Source organism: Myotis yumanensis, unplaced genomic scaffold (genome assembly GCF_028538775.1).
Source record: "Myotis yumanensis isolate MYYU_CA2020_CCGP unplaced genomic scaffold, mMyoYum1.0.hap1 SCAF_5, whole genome shotgun sequence".
Taxonomy (NCBI): Eukaryota; Metazoa; Chordata; class Mammalia; order Chiroptera; family Vespertilionidae; genus Myotis; species Myotis yumanensis.
Genome location: NW_027223756.1, coordinates 8,175,262 through 8,188,660, shown reverse-complemented (window position 1 = coordinate 8,188,660; position 13,399 = coordinate 8,175,262). Strand labels below are relative to the sequence as shown.

Sequence of the window (13,399 nt, the reverse complement as noted above, 5' to 3'; positions counted from 1 at the left end):
TAGATTTGTCTGCGGTGAAGGGCAGGGTTAGCATTCCTGTCCGGCTGTGCTGGGCTCCCCTAGAAGATTTTCTCCTTCGCTGGCCCTGGGGGATCTCCCCTCCTTCCCTCGCCCCTCTCCTTGTCCTCCTCTCCTGACGTGTCAGACTGGAGTTCCTGCCTATGAGACTGGAAAGGCAAAGCCGGCTTCACAGAGGACCTATTGGCACATCAACAATAGCAACAACAACAGTAATAATAACCACAGCGTCTTACATGCAAGGTTTTTTAGTTTACACTTTACAAGAGTGTTTAAGTCCATCATCTCATCAGTCACGTGAGGGCCTCTCAGAGTAGACAGGAGGAGGACCCTCCCTTCCTTTTCCCTGAGTCCTGCGGAGGGGCAGACAGGGCCCGAGCCCCCTCTTCCGCAACGTGTGTCCCCAGCAAACACTGACCCATTAAGTGTGAAAATTTCCCAACCGAACTCTTCCTGCCCCGTGGGACTCCCTGTTCTAAGAATTTGGTTGCTCAAATAGGAGAATTTTAATCTCCCCGTGTTAGAAAAGCTTCATTTGGGGGTGGATTTTTTTTAGTGGCCTTGCATTTGGCACTTGGTAAAGTCAGGGCTTCCGAAATTGAGAGGAAGGCTCAAAATCCCTCCCCTCCCCCACCAGCCCCCCTGAGAGAGAGAACCTGGTCCTTCTGGCTGGCGGGGTGATTGGGGGCTGGACTCGGGTTTGGACCCAGGGGTGACGGGCAGAGAGAGGCCTGGACTCCTGGGGAGGCAGAGGGAGGCCACAGCCCCCGAGAGTCCTTCCGGAGGACAGGGGCCCCGGTGGGCTGAGCGGCCCAGGTAGGCTGAGCGGGCTTGGTGCCACCTGCCTGTGCTCCTCCATCTTCCCTCCGCTCCTTCCTCCCTTCTGGACGCTCTGAGCCTTCGGTCCACCATCGGTCCTCTCAGACCCCCTAGGCTCATCCGTGGGCCCTCAGAGCGGGGGTCCACACTCTCCCCAACCCCCACAGGGGAGGCTCCCGGGAACGGGACGGAGGGCTGGGTGACGGGAGGTGGGCAGTTGGTGGGAGGGGCCCAGCCCGAGGGTGGCAGGGGCAGCTGAGGTGGAGGAGAGGCAGGGCCCAAAGGCCGCTTTTGCTCACATTCCCGAAATGGAGGACGCTCTGTTTAGACTCTGGGTCCCCGGGAAGCAGAACAAGGAGCAAGCGAGGCCGAGGGGAGCAGGAGAAACAGCAGAAAAGCTCTTTCCTTCTCTGGCTGGGCTGCCGGCTGGGCTTCCAGGGCCCGTGTCTGTGCTGTTCGGGGAGGAACCGGAGCGTGGAGTCTGCCTCTGGCCGCTCTCCCACAGCAGGTGGGAGGCCTGTGGCAGGTCCCAGAGGCGGGGAGGCCTCTCCTCATCGAGACGTGGGCTCTGCTGCTCTGCCCTTCCCGGGTGGGGGGGTGGGGGGGGCAGGAGTTCCGTGGGTAACGTGGGGTGCGGTGGCAGCGCCGATGTGCATGGGAAACCAGACGTGCAAGGGGGTCTCTGTCACTATGTCGGTGCCTGGATGGCCCGGTTAAGGCCTGGGCCCCAGAGCAAGAGCCTCCAAGACTTCCCAGCATCGGACTCCGGCCAGGGCTGTGGGCAGGCTTGGCTCCGGCCCTGGCTTCCCGCCCTCCTGGGGTCACAGCCCAAGCTGGAGGGAGGAGAGGCCACGGGACTCAGTTCCTGGGGAGGGAAGGGAAGGGAAAGAGCAGCTGTTTTAAATTTTGGCAAAAGAGCCCGAGTTCAGATAGTTTTGCAATGGAATCCAGGGCCACTCAGGCAGGAGGAGCGGGGTCTGCAGGGGGTGGGGGTCACAGAGGAGGCCCGTGCCCCAGGGCTTTGCCTGGAAGAACTGGGCATCTGGGACCTTAACAGCCAGGACTGAACACTGTAGAGGAGTCACGTCTCCTCCCCCCTCTCCCCTCATTCCTGAGCTCAGTTTCTGCTGACACCCTCTTGTTTCATCGACATAAAAAGTTCCTTCTTCCTCACACAGGCTTTCACTTCTTTATTCTTATCCTTCCGTTTTAAAACATTTTTATTAGTCTTTTCTCTTAAAACTTTTAACAGCTGTTTATAAAAACACGACAAATCCGCAACACAAGACAACTCGGTAACAATAGCTCACTATATGATACATATACGCGGACGGTGTGATATATTTATATAATAAAAGATGAAAATAGTCACTTTCCATAATAAAAATAAGTTCTATTTTTTGTTTATTTTACAATATACTTAATATTCTCTTCTTCTTTCCTCTGCAGGCCCCCGTGGCTGTGCCGGGGCCGCCGAGCCGGAGGGGCGGACGGAGGCCTAGGCGCAGGGCCGACAGCCGCACTCTAAGTGTCTCTCCACCTCCTCCACGAAGGAGGAGCCGTCCGTGCACTGGAAGACGTATTTCCGCCGCTTGCTGCGGGTGGGCAGGCAGCACTGGGGCCCGCAGCCCCCGCGGCACTCCACCACGGGCACCTTGGAGGCTGTGGCACACGACGCGTAACCCTTCTGGCGGCGGATCACCTCTCGGACGACCTCCCCCAGGCACGGGTTTTCTGCAGAGGGCAGCGGGGTAAGGTCAGGGCACTGGTGGGGCAGAGGGCTGGCAGGAACCAGGGTCCGTTCCTGGGCAGCGTTCTGGAACTCTGTGGTCTTTAGTCACTCACTCATCTGCCCACCCTGCTCTTCCCACCCCCCCCTCTCCCCCCCCCCCCCCCCCCCCGCAGCCATCGCCCACACTCTCACCCCCTACAAATCGTTATCTCCATGAAACTGCCCCTCCACCTATCTACCCATCCACCCTCGGATCCATTCATCGACAGATAGAATGAGGGCCAGTCCCATGTCCCGGCAAACTGATTGCACCCCCTGCTTAAAGTCAGATGAAATGCCCATGTTAGAAACAAAACCCAGGGGATTCTACCTAGCAGTTGGGGTTTCTGGCTGCTTTGGAAAGCAGGAGGCCTGGCAAACGGGGCCCACTTCTCTGCATTGGAGTGGTGGCTGGAGCCCAGGGTTTAGATGGGGTGGCTCTAGGTGCCCCGCCCTCACCCTGCTCGGTGGTGGGGAGCCTGGACACGAATGGTACCTGAGAGGGCTGGCGGGAGCACACAGCACAGGGGCTGCCGTGGGTGGGGGAGGGGCTCTAAGCCTGCAGGAACCCTCTGGACCCTAACCCACCTCTCCTCTCCACCCCTCCTGCCCTCCCTGCACTGGGAGCGCCCCTGCAGTGAGGCCCGAGGCCAGCAATGGACACAGCCAGATGCTCCGCCACACAGCCTCGGTTTCCTGGTCTGGAAAATGGTTGCCCCATGCTCTGTCCTCCCTGCTACTGCACAGGCTGGCAGGAGTCCAGAAAGGGCCTCGTGCTCTGCCCAGAGGTTGGGTGTGGGGACTAATGGGAGAGAATGTTAAGCGGGATTCAGATTTGTAAGTGATGGGATTGTCAAAAGGTCCAGAGAGAGGCTAGGGGGAACGAGTGTGTGGAAAGTGCAAGGCAGCAGCGATGGGCATTGGGATGAAGGAACGGAGTGCTGTCTGTATTGTTTTGGCAATTTTTCTGTTTAATCTGAAGTTATTTCAAATGCACTGATAAATTTTTGATTAAGAGTGGTAGTTCAGCTGGGTATAAAATGTGAGTCCTCTACTGTCAGGAGTGTGGTGAGGGAGGGGAATTTTCTCTGCAGGTTCTGACCTAAAAGGTCTCCAGTGGGGGCCTGAGACTGCACTTCTACCACCTCCCAGGTAAGTCAGTGTGCTGGTTAGAGGTCTACACCTTGTGTGGCTAAGTTAGGGATTCGTTTTGAAAGCAGGCATTTCAAGGGGTCAGAAAGAAGGAAGAGTGGAAAGGAGATGGACAGAAGAGAAGTGGGAGGAGAGGAGAGAGGCTAAAGGGAGAGAAAAGAGGGTAGAAGGCAGAGGGGGGAGAAGGGAGAAAGAAGGGAATGGAAAGAGGGGAAAGGAGTGAGGTGAGGAGAGGGAAATCGGGGCTGGGGGAGAAGGGAGAGAATAGAAGGGAAAAGGTATAGCAGAGGACAGAGATGGGAGGAGGAAGAGAAAGGATATGAAAGAGGGAAGAGGCAAGAAGAAAGAGTAGAAATAAGAGGTGAGACAGGAGAGTGGACGATAGGTGGGAGAGGAGAATGGAAAGAGAGGCGGGAAGAGCTGACAGGTAGGGCAAAGGGAGAGAGGGAAGCAGGGAGAGGGAAGAACAGAAAGGGAGAGGAAAGAGGATTGAAGAAATATGGGAGGGGAGACTAGAGAGAGGAGAGGGTGTAGGCTAGGGCCGTGGTCGGCTCTTTGGCCCCTTCAGTGTGGCTCTTCCACAAAATACCACGTGCGGGTGCGCACGTACAGTGCAGTTGAAACTTTGTGGCCCATGCACAGAAGTTGGTATTTTGTGGAAGAGCCACACTCAAGGGCCAAAGAGCTGCATGTGGCTCACGAGCTGCGGTTTGCTGACCACTGGGCTAGAGGGAACGGAAAGGGAAGAGAAGCAGGAGGGGTTGTAGGTTAGAGGGGACAGAGAGATGGGAGAGAAGAGGGAGGGAGGTTGGGCCATGCAGCCTCCAGGTGGCACACAGCAGGCCTACCTTGTTCGCAGTGCTCCCCTCCGAAGCCAGGCTGGCACAGGCAGTAGGGCTCCCCTCGGTCTGAGACGTGGCACTCCCCGTGGTGGCATTTGAAGGCTGAGCAGGCGCTGGCGGAGTCGTTTTTGTGGTCACACAAGGCCCCTCCGTAGCCCTCGGCACACTTGCACACGTAGGAGGGCCCGGTCCTCACACACTTGCCATGATTGCAGCTGTGGCAGACGAGAGGGTGAGAGGGGAACCGGGGCGTGGGTGCTACGGGAGGTGTCTTCCTCCATCTCCGGGCTCAGACCCAGACCCAGCTCCGTGGGACCGTCTCCATCCCACGCTCCACCTCCAGGCGGCCCCGTGGCCGAGCATCAGTCATTCCGCACTCTGCGGTGTCCCAGGGGCATTATCCAGTGTCTACGTGGCTGCGGCCACCATGTGGCCGGCTCAGAACTCACGGGTCCCAGCGGCAGTCACTGCTGGGGAGCGTCTCGGCTTTCTCTAGGCATGTCAACTGCCTGCAACCCTCACTGCTCATGTTAGTGCCGTGGGCACCACCAGGCACAGCCACCCTTGTTGGTGCCAGGCAGCCAGCATCGCTCTGGGTGTGAACTAAATCCCCCCCTCCTGCTGCTCCTGTGCGGTGGGTCGCCTTCTCCATGTGGCACAGGGGCAGGAACGGGTGCCCAGTCTATGTTCTAATCACGGGCAGTGCTGTCTCTGCTGGGGTGACGGTGAGAGCGGGGTTCCCTGCAGACTCAGAGCCACACACCGCAGAGCTACGCAGAGCCACCAGCCCTCATTGCCAATTTACGCCGCCACTTCCCAGCCGGTCAGCCAACCCAACCACTGGTCTTGGCTCTGGTGTTATTTTTGGCTGATTCAGATTTCTTAGCACTGAGACTCTGGGTCTCTCAGTTTAACACTGGGCAGGGCACACAGTAGGACCTCTGAATACTGTGGGGTGAATGCGAGCGATTAAGCTGTGAATGTGATTCGGCTGTGGGTGTGCACACCGGGTCTTGGAGGCAGCCGAGTCTGGGCTGAAAGTCCCTCCTCCCACTGGCCCAGCTGAGAGGGTGCCTGTCTGCCCAAAGGGGCTCCTGTCTGATTCGCAGGGAGGCAGGTAGAGGCACCTGATGCCTCGTCCTGGGCACGTGTAAGCTCTGGACTCCTCGCAGTCACACTGATGCAGGTCCTGCCTACAGTTTAACCACAGTCCCTCCAGCTGCCATCAGGGCTACTTCTCAGGTGGGCGGAGGGCGGGGGGGGCACTGACCTGTGGCCCAGGCATGGGTCCAGGGCCTCCTGGTCGCACAGCGGGCCGGTCCAGCCGGGGTGGCACTCGCAGACCACGCTGTCCTTCTCCACCGCGCGGCACAGGCCGTGCTTGCACACTGTGCAGGACTTGCAGCCAGGCGAGACCCCCAGGGACTGCGGCGGGAGCGCCTTGAAGTCCTGCAGCTCGTTGTTGATGCGCACCTCGTGGATGCAGCCGTGGAAGCCGCCCAGCGGCCGGTCGGCCCCCTGGCGCAGGGCGGAGAGGCCCGTGGAGGTCGGGATGCCTGTGGGAGCGATGCCAGGACAGCGGCCTGAGACCCTCCCCCCTGCCCAGCCCTCCCCTTAGAGCGAGAGCGCGCTCTTCCCACGTCCCTGCTAAGCCTTCGCAGCCCTGGCCGCTGCTGTGCCAATGGAGGGAATGGGCCAACGCCCGGGATCCTGTCCACGCAAGGACATGTGCCCACTGTCCTGCACTGTGACTCAAAAACGGGAAAAGTTGCCATTATTTACATATAGGAAATATCCCGTAAAAGTCCATTTTTCAGGCTCCTCTAGAGAAACAAAATGTGGCCAGCCACAGCCATGCGGCCACGGCCCGATGGAGGACCACGCACAGGCAGGGTGCCCACCTCCCCCGCTGTCCCCATCAGGCCTCTGCTGTGTGAAAGCCCCCCCACCCCGGGACACTGCAGGGGAGCAGGAGCTGGGGAGAGAAGACGCGGGGGCGGGGGGGAGGGGTGCAGCCTGGATCCGTGGAACTTCGGGATCTTCACTGGGAGAGACGCTCTGGACCCGGGCTCTCCCTGGACCACTCCAGCCTCCACAGCGGGGCTCCCTGGGGGCCCTCTGTGTTGAACAAGCAGTTCTGGTGACTGTTTTGGACACCATCCTTTCAGAACTACCAGCCCAGGGCTGCCGGTGCGGGGTCGGGGGTCACTTCTCCTTAATCTCAAACAGGTTCTTCCACGCACATCAGCTGAGCCTTGCAGTGTCCCACAAGGTGGCAGAGCACAGGGAATGTGACCTGAAGTCCAGGGATCGCAGGGCATGGACCCTGCCTTCCTCTCCCCCCCCCCCCCCCCCAACAACTTGTGGTTCTCAGAAGGAGCCCTGCGCTCTCTCCTCTCCTCTTCTCCTCCCCATGCCCTGGCTAACTATTCACCCTTTAGGGATCAGCTTGGTTGTCACTTCCTCCAGGAAGCCTGCCCTGATTGGCTTTGCAGTGGGTGCCTACATGAGCACAGGGGAACCTCAGCCAGAGGGCCCGAGTGCAGGTGCCTGAGCACAGAAGGCAGGTGAGAGGTGGAAGTGGTGGGGGTGGCAGGGGAGGGGCTTTACCTCCAAGATAGAGGGGGCTGTTGATGCCCACTGCTGGCTGCTTCTGGAGCTTTCCCAGGCTCTTGGGGGCTCCTTTGTCCACCACCAGGTTCAGGGTCTGGTTCAGCATCACCAGCTCCACGCTGTGAAACTGCCCGTCGTTCACCGTCTCCACGCTGGGCAGGAGAGGAGGAGAGAGGTTGGCCACGTGCCTTCCACAGCGGGCACTTGACTGCCATTACTTGCACTTCATTTTACTTTTTATTTGCAAATAAATTTAAACTTACATTTTATTTGCAAATAACTTCAAACTTACCAGTATATGTTGCAAAATAGCCCCGTTTGCTTTATCATTTTTCTCTCTCTCCATCTCCACACACATGAATACACACACACACATGAATACACACACACACAGTTTTTCTGAACTCTTTAAGATGAGTTACATTCCTGTGCGGCTAAGGACAGGGATGTTCTCTTCCGTAGCACATGGATGCCATATGTGTATCGAATCAGTCTGTATTCTAAGTGGTCATTGGACCCTATAAAGCCTTCTATAACATTTTTTCCTTCCAGTACAAGACCCAGCCTAGTATCTGCAGTCTCTCCTGCATTTCACAGAGCTGAGCCCGCTCCACCCTCAGACGCCTCCATTGTCGCCTGCTGCACACCGTGGGGACCAGGATGTGCTTCACACATGCTCCTCCACTCGCTCCGTTTCTCCCTTAGGTATCAGTGAGGATGCAAGGCCAGCCTCGTTCTGAGGAACGATGTACACGGAGTTGTTGTGTGATGTTTATCTTTTTCTAGGACACGAGTAACAACGACCTCGGAGGTGAAGTGGCACCAGCTCGTCTCTGTCCCACCTCAGTCTGCCTCCATCTCTGCTTTATTGTTTAGAGCCGTGAGCCGTGGCCTTTGAAGTAAAACATCAGCGGAAGCGTGGCTCTGCTGCAAAGGCAGAGGAAGGGTGGGGAAACCCCATCGATAATCCACCTGCTGTGAACTCCGAAAGAAAGGACTGCACTGTGCTTGGATCCCCACAGTCAGCCCCCTGAGAGATGCTCAGGGGTTTGGGGAGGGAGGGCTCTGAGTCTTCCCCTAATCCACTGGGCCCTCAGAGGTGGAGGCCACAGGAGGGGCCACTGGTATAGAGCCGGCTGGGTGGCCCGCTGGGTCACACATAAGAACAGGCGCTGAGCGGCCCGTCCAGTTCGCCTTTGCTTTTAACAACAACTCTGGGCATGTGTTGAGCCCTTAACAGGGGCCGCGCATGCTACTCAATGCTAAGCACTTGACCTACACTCCCACGTGGGAGGCGCCATGCTTTCTCCATTCTAGAAATAAGAGACTTAGGTGACCCTGCCAATGTCTTGAAGTGGGAGTGGTAGAGGCTGGACTTACATCCAAGCCCCCGGCCACAGGACCCTATGCCACTGGGGGACGAAGCGTCATTTCAGGTGCTGGGCTCGCTCACCTGGATGCTGAGTTGTGACCACGAGGTGGCGACAGTATCACAGGAAGAAAGGGCTGGGATTTTAGTCAACAGCCTGCACTGCACACTGCTCCCCCAGCACCCCACCACTGCTGGACCAGGGTGCCGTGGACTCTGTCTGTCTGTCTGTCTCTGCCTCGCCCTCTGTGCCCCAGCACCGGGGAGGGCAGGCTTGGGTGGGAGCCTGAGCTGGGTTTGAATCCCAGCTCTCCCACTGACTGACTGGTGTGCCTCTGGGCCAAGGACTTCCTCTGAGCCCGGGTTTCTCATCCCTGAGATGCGAGTGCTGCTGCCCGCTGGGCTTGTGGTGCGGAACCAATGAGATGAGACCTTGGCAAGGGACGGGGCTGTGGTCATGACTTGGGGAGCATGCGCAGCAGGCCAGATAGCGCTCTCAGCTGCTGCTTTAAAATGGCCAGCATTTAAACACAGGCTTCACACAGAAACCTGGATTTTTAGCTTCTCTTGAGAATCTGCATCCCCACACGGCAGCATCTGCTGGAGCCGAGGTCAGCGGTCCCAAGGCTGGTACCCTCGAGGCTACCACAGTCCCCACCACTCCCTATTGCACACCAGCCCACGCTCCCCAAGTCTGTCAGCTTAGCCCCTTGGCCTTCTGGGTAGGAAATAATGCCTGAAGCCCCTCTGACAAGTCTGGGGATGGACTTGTCCCCATTCTGGGCCAGGGCTGGGCTCAGGTGGGCTTTTCTGTGTGTTGGCCCCGGGCCTGCAATAGAACCTCAGGGGCCCCCTCCCCTCCTGCGACTGCAGCTGGCAGATGAGCATGGCCAGGCACCTGCACGAAGGAGGCCATGGACTGTAACATACGAACTAGCACGCCTGCGACTTCACAGATGTCACTGAAGACGGAGCCACATTTAAAAAGCGAGCAGACTTAAAGCTGATGTAAAGCAGCGTGTTCAGCAACAGTACGGCCGATGCACCGATCGTGTAAAAACCAGGGCGACCGGGAAGGACGGACGCTCAGGGCCGACTGTCCTTCAGAGCCGTCTGAAGGTCACTTTGGGAGTAGGCCTGTCCCTGGAGCTCTGGAGCACCCGCCCACTGAGTTGCATGCTAATCTCCCCGTTTTCTTTCTTAAACTAATAAAAGATTAGGGTGACATTTTGAAAAGGGCATCTCATTAAGCAGCCTTGTCCCCGTTGGAGCGCAGGCCCCTGCGGTAGCTGGCTGGCCATTTATCTTATGGAAATGAGGTGCCATCTCCCGGGCCTTCCTCTCCTGCGTCTTCCTCCAGCACCTTTCTCCCCCAGCCCCTCCTCTCCTGGGAGGAAAGGTGTGTGTGTGTGTTGGGGGGAGGCAACGAGAAGAGGCAGCAGAGTCTCCCTGGCATCGCCTCCCAGGGCGGATGCAGGCGAGCAGGTGCGCGGTGAAGGGCCTGGGGTCCTACCTGTACACGGTGGTCGGCGGGGAGCTCAGGCTGTCGTAGACCAGCCGCACGTGGCCCTGGTACAGCTCCAGCGCTAGGGGGTCGTTGTCTCCCTTGTAGAGGAGGATGCCGTTGTCCTTGTCCGTGGCCACCTGGGCAGAGGGATGCGGTTAGGCTCCCCGGGGCCTGCCCTCCCAGCCCACCTCCCGGAGACGGCTTCCGGGTGGCATCTCTGAGCGACCCCAGCATTCACGTCCCCCTTTCCTCCCCCTCTGGACTGTGAACCCCCAGAGGAAGGCCTGTGCTTACACCCCAGCAAATGCTGATTCAGTTCATCACATACCTGTGGAGCCCCCATCACGTTATGTTCATACTCACCCACCCTCCCAGCCGTCAGCAGCCCTGCGCTCTGGTCTAGCGCTCCCACTGGTACATGGTCACACCCAGCCCCACCCCTGTCGGCCCAGGTCGGCCTGAAGTGTGATGCTAGTTATAAACTAAATGCTAACAGTCACTATTGATTCCGTTTACTATGGACTGGGCGCTGTGCTGAGAGTCACCTGGGGAGTTTTTAAAACATCAGTGTCTGCGCTTCACCCCAAACCACTAACACAAGTCCGGAGGGTGGGGCCCAAGCAGGGACCATCTGAGAAACTCCGGGCGAGTCTAACGTGCTTCCCAGGCTGACAACCATCGGCTCCAGAGGGCACCCCTCTGTCAGGCCCGCTGCAGGGGGGTTCTCTGCCTGCAGCTCCCACCGCCTGGCACACACAGCCTGGAGGACTGGGCTGTGCAGCAGGTGGCCTGATAGACATCTGGGTGTCCAGGTACTAGACTGCACCCCTCTTCATCCTGCCCTGTCGGCCCCTCACCTTTCTGCCCTTCTCCAGGCAAACTCCTAGTCCTCCTTCCAATCTCAGCTTCGTTATCACTGCCTCTGGGGAGCCCTCCCGGATTCTTCCCAGCGGCCGGGATCCCCGCCCCACCATGTGCTCCCACAACACCAGGGCTGTCACTGTCCCTTTCCTTGTCATCCTGCTCGGACAATGGGCTTGCCCGTCTTGTCCACTATTGAACGCCCATTGCCCAGCGCAGTGCCTGGCGTGTCACAGCTGAATGAGTATTTCCTAGAGCAGGGGTGGGCAAACTTTCTGACTCGAGGGCCACAATGGGTTCTTAAACTGGACCGGAGGGCCGGAACAAAAGCATGGATGGAGTGTTTGTGTGAACTAATATAAATTCAAAGTGAACATCATTACATAAAAGGGTACGGTCTTTTTTTTTTTTAGTTTTATTCATTTCAAACGGGCCGGATCCGGCCCACGGGCCGTAGTTCGCCCACGGCTGTCCTAGAGGAAGGAGTCAGTGAGGCTGGAAGTGGGGCTGCTGGAGCATAGGAGCTGGTCAGGAGCCGGCCCAGACCCCAGAGCTGCGTGCGGCCTTGATGCTGCTGCAGGGGGCAGGGCTGCACGGCCTGGGGCCTCCCTGCTGTGCTCAGGGCAAGAAGAGCTGGGCGTGTGTGTGGGGGGAGGGCGCACCTGCAGGGAGATGTTGGCCTGGGGCCGGACCTTGGCGGAGGCCAGTTCCACGTAGGAGTCCTTGCCCACGAAGTTGACGGTGATGAGCTTCTCGCAGCGCGGGCCGGCGAAGCCCGGGGGGCAGCGGCAGGTGGGCTCCTGCTGCACCACGATGCACTGCGCCCCGTTCTGGCACTCGTACTGGTCGCAGGGGCTGGTCTGCAGCAGGACCATGGGTGGCGGGTGCTCGCAGAGGAGCCCGCTGGGGGAGGGGGAGACAGGTGTTCGGCCAGAGCCCGAGCAGAGAGGGGTGCGTGATGGGACCGGGCCTGGGCCCCGCCCGACACTAACTGGGGCGGGTCTTTTCCTTCTCTAGGGCCCAGGCCCCCATCAGATGGGACCATGCCCGAGCCTGACATGGGCTGGGCCTCAGGTCCAACCCCCGAGTGGCTGCCCGGGTGGCTTTTCTCGCCTTCTGCACACGGGGCTGACAGCCTCTGCCCTGGGCCTTGGAGGGGCTGAGGACAGTGCGGGGATACAGGTGCTTCGGAGACCCAGGGCCGGGGTGTGGCCCTCCCCCTCCCCCAGCCCCTGCCTGACACTGGCCCAGGCGGGCTCCTTCCCCGGGCTCCGCCATACCTGAAGCCCTGGGGGCAGAGGCACGTGTAGCCATTGACCGCGTCCACGCACTGGGCCCCGTGGCGGCACCTGTGGGCTGCACAGTCATCGTTGTCCACCTCGCAGAGCTTCCCGCTGTAGCCGGGGAGACACTCACACCTGGAACACAGAGAGCGAGGCTGTTCCACGCCGCCAGCGCCCACGGCCGCAGGGACAGCCCCACCGATGCGGCTGCGGACAGTCCGGGCGCATTCCCCTCCCGACCGAGCATACAGGGGCATCAGGGCTAGCCTCGCGGAGCCACGGAGGCAGGCGCCGTGAGGCTGTGCACAGGGCAGGGGACCCCGTCCCCCGTGATCTCCGCTTCCTCAGTGGGTCTCTCCTGCACCAGCCCCGGGAAGGGGACATGGTGAAAGGGGAGAGCAAGCTTCTGCCGCAGACCCCAGGAGTCCGCCTGACCTGAATCCTTTGTCCAGCGAGATGCACTTGGCCTCGTGCTGGCAGAGGTTCAGCCCCGGCACGCAGTGGTCCATCACCTCGTCGCATAGCTCACCTGTGGGGGTGGGGAGGGGGGCGGGAGAGCATGCAGGCCTCAGAGGGCGTGGGCTTTGGGCTGGCATTTGCTCTCCTGGAGCGTCCTTGCTCCTGGCCCTGCTTGGTTTCTCCAGTGACAACGGGAGATTCCGGATCTCTCCCGGGCGGTCACAGCACCACCATTCGGCTGTTTCTCCCTAACCTTGGGCTACACTTATTCGTTTTTCCCTCCACACTGTTTATTGAGCGCCTCCTCTAGGGCAGGCTCCAAGCCAGGTGGCAGGGACACGGCAGTGAGGGGTCCTGTCCTCCCCCATGGCCCAGGTCTGCAAACACGCAGGCAAGGATGACCCAGAGGTGTGAGCAGGACGACAGGCGAGCTCCAGGGAGGCCTTGCAGCTTCTTGGTGGATGGATGTGGCTTAGAGCACAGTCCACCTGCTACAGGCAAGCCAGCCCCTTGGATGACCAAGGGGAGCCGCTAGGAAAGGCGTCTGAAGGCCTGGTCTCTGGATACATCCCTTTGACGTTCACAGCACCATGAAGTGCCTGACGGGTCATAAATGCCCAGAACGGCTTCACCACTCATGGTACATGTAACCATCCTCACTAGGGCTATTAATATAGGAAATGAAGGTGCTATTGGCGTGTTGTG

At 59.2% G+C, this 13,399-nt stretch overlaps 1 protein-coding gene across 1 annotated transcript in view; it reads right to left on the bottom strand.

Annotated features, from left to right (window-relative positions):
• Positions 1–2,012: 2,012 nt before the first annotated feature.
• Positions 2,013–13,399, bottom strand: part of SLIT3 (slit guidance ligand 3) — a 524,056-nt gene continuing 512,669 nt past the window's right edge. Inside the window, exons 29-36 of the mRNA XM_070414445.1 lie at positions 12,671–12,764; positions 12,233–12,370; positions 11,615–11,855; positions 10,098–10,228; positions 7,213–7,367; positions 5,873–6,158; positions 4,609–4,817; positions 2,013–2,571 (exon numbers count right to left, since the gene is read on the bottom strand). Coding sequence (XP_070270546.1) covers positions 2,336–2,571; positions 4,609–4,817; positions 5,873–6,158; positions 7,213–7,367; positions 10,098–10,228; positions 11,615–11,855; positions 12,233–12,370; positions 12,671–12,764 — 1,490 coding nt within the window. The 3' untranslated portion in view covers positions 2,013–2,335. The remainder of the gene's footprint in view (positions 2,572–4,608; positions 4,818–5,872; positions 6,159–7,212; positions 7,368–10,097; positions 10,229–11,614; positions 11,856–12,232; positions 12,371–12,670; positions 12,765–13,399) is intronic.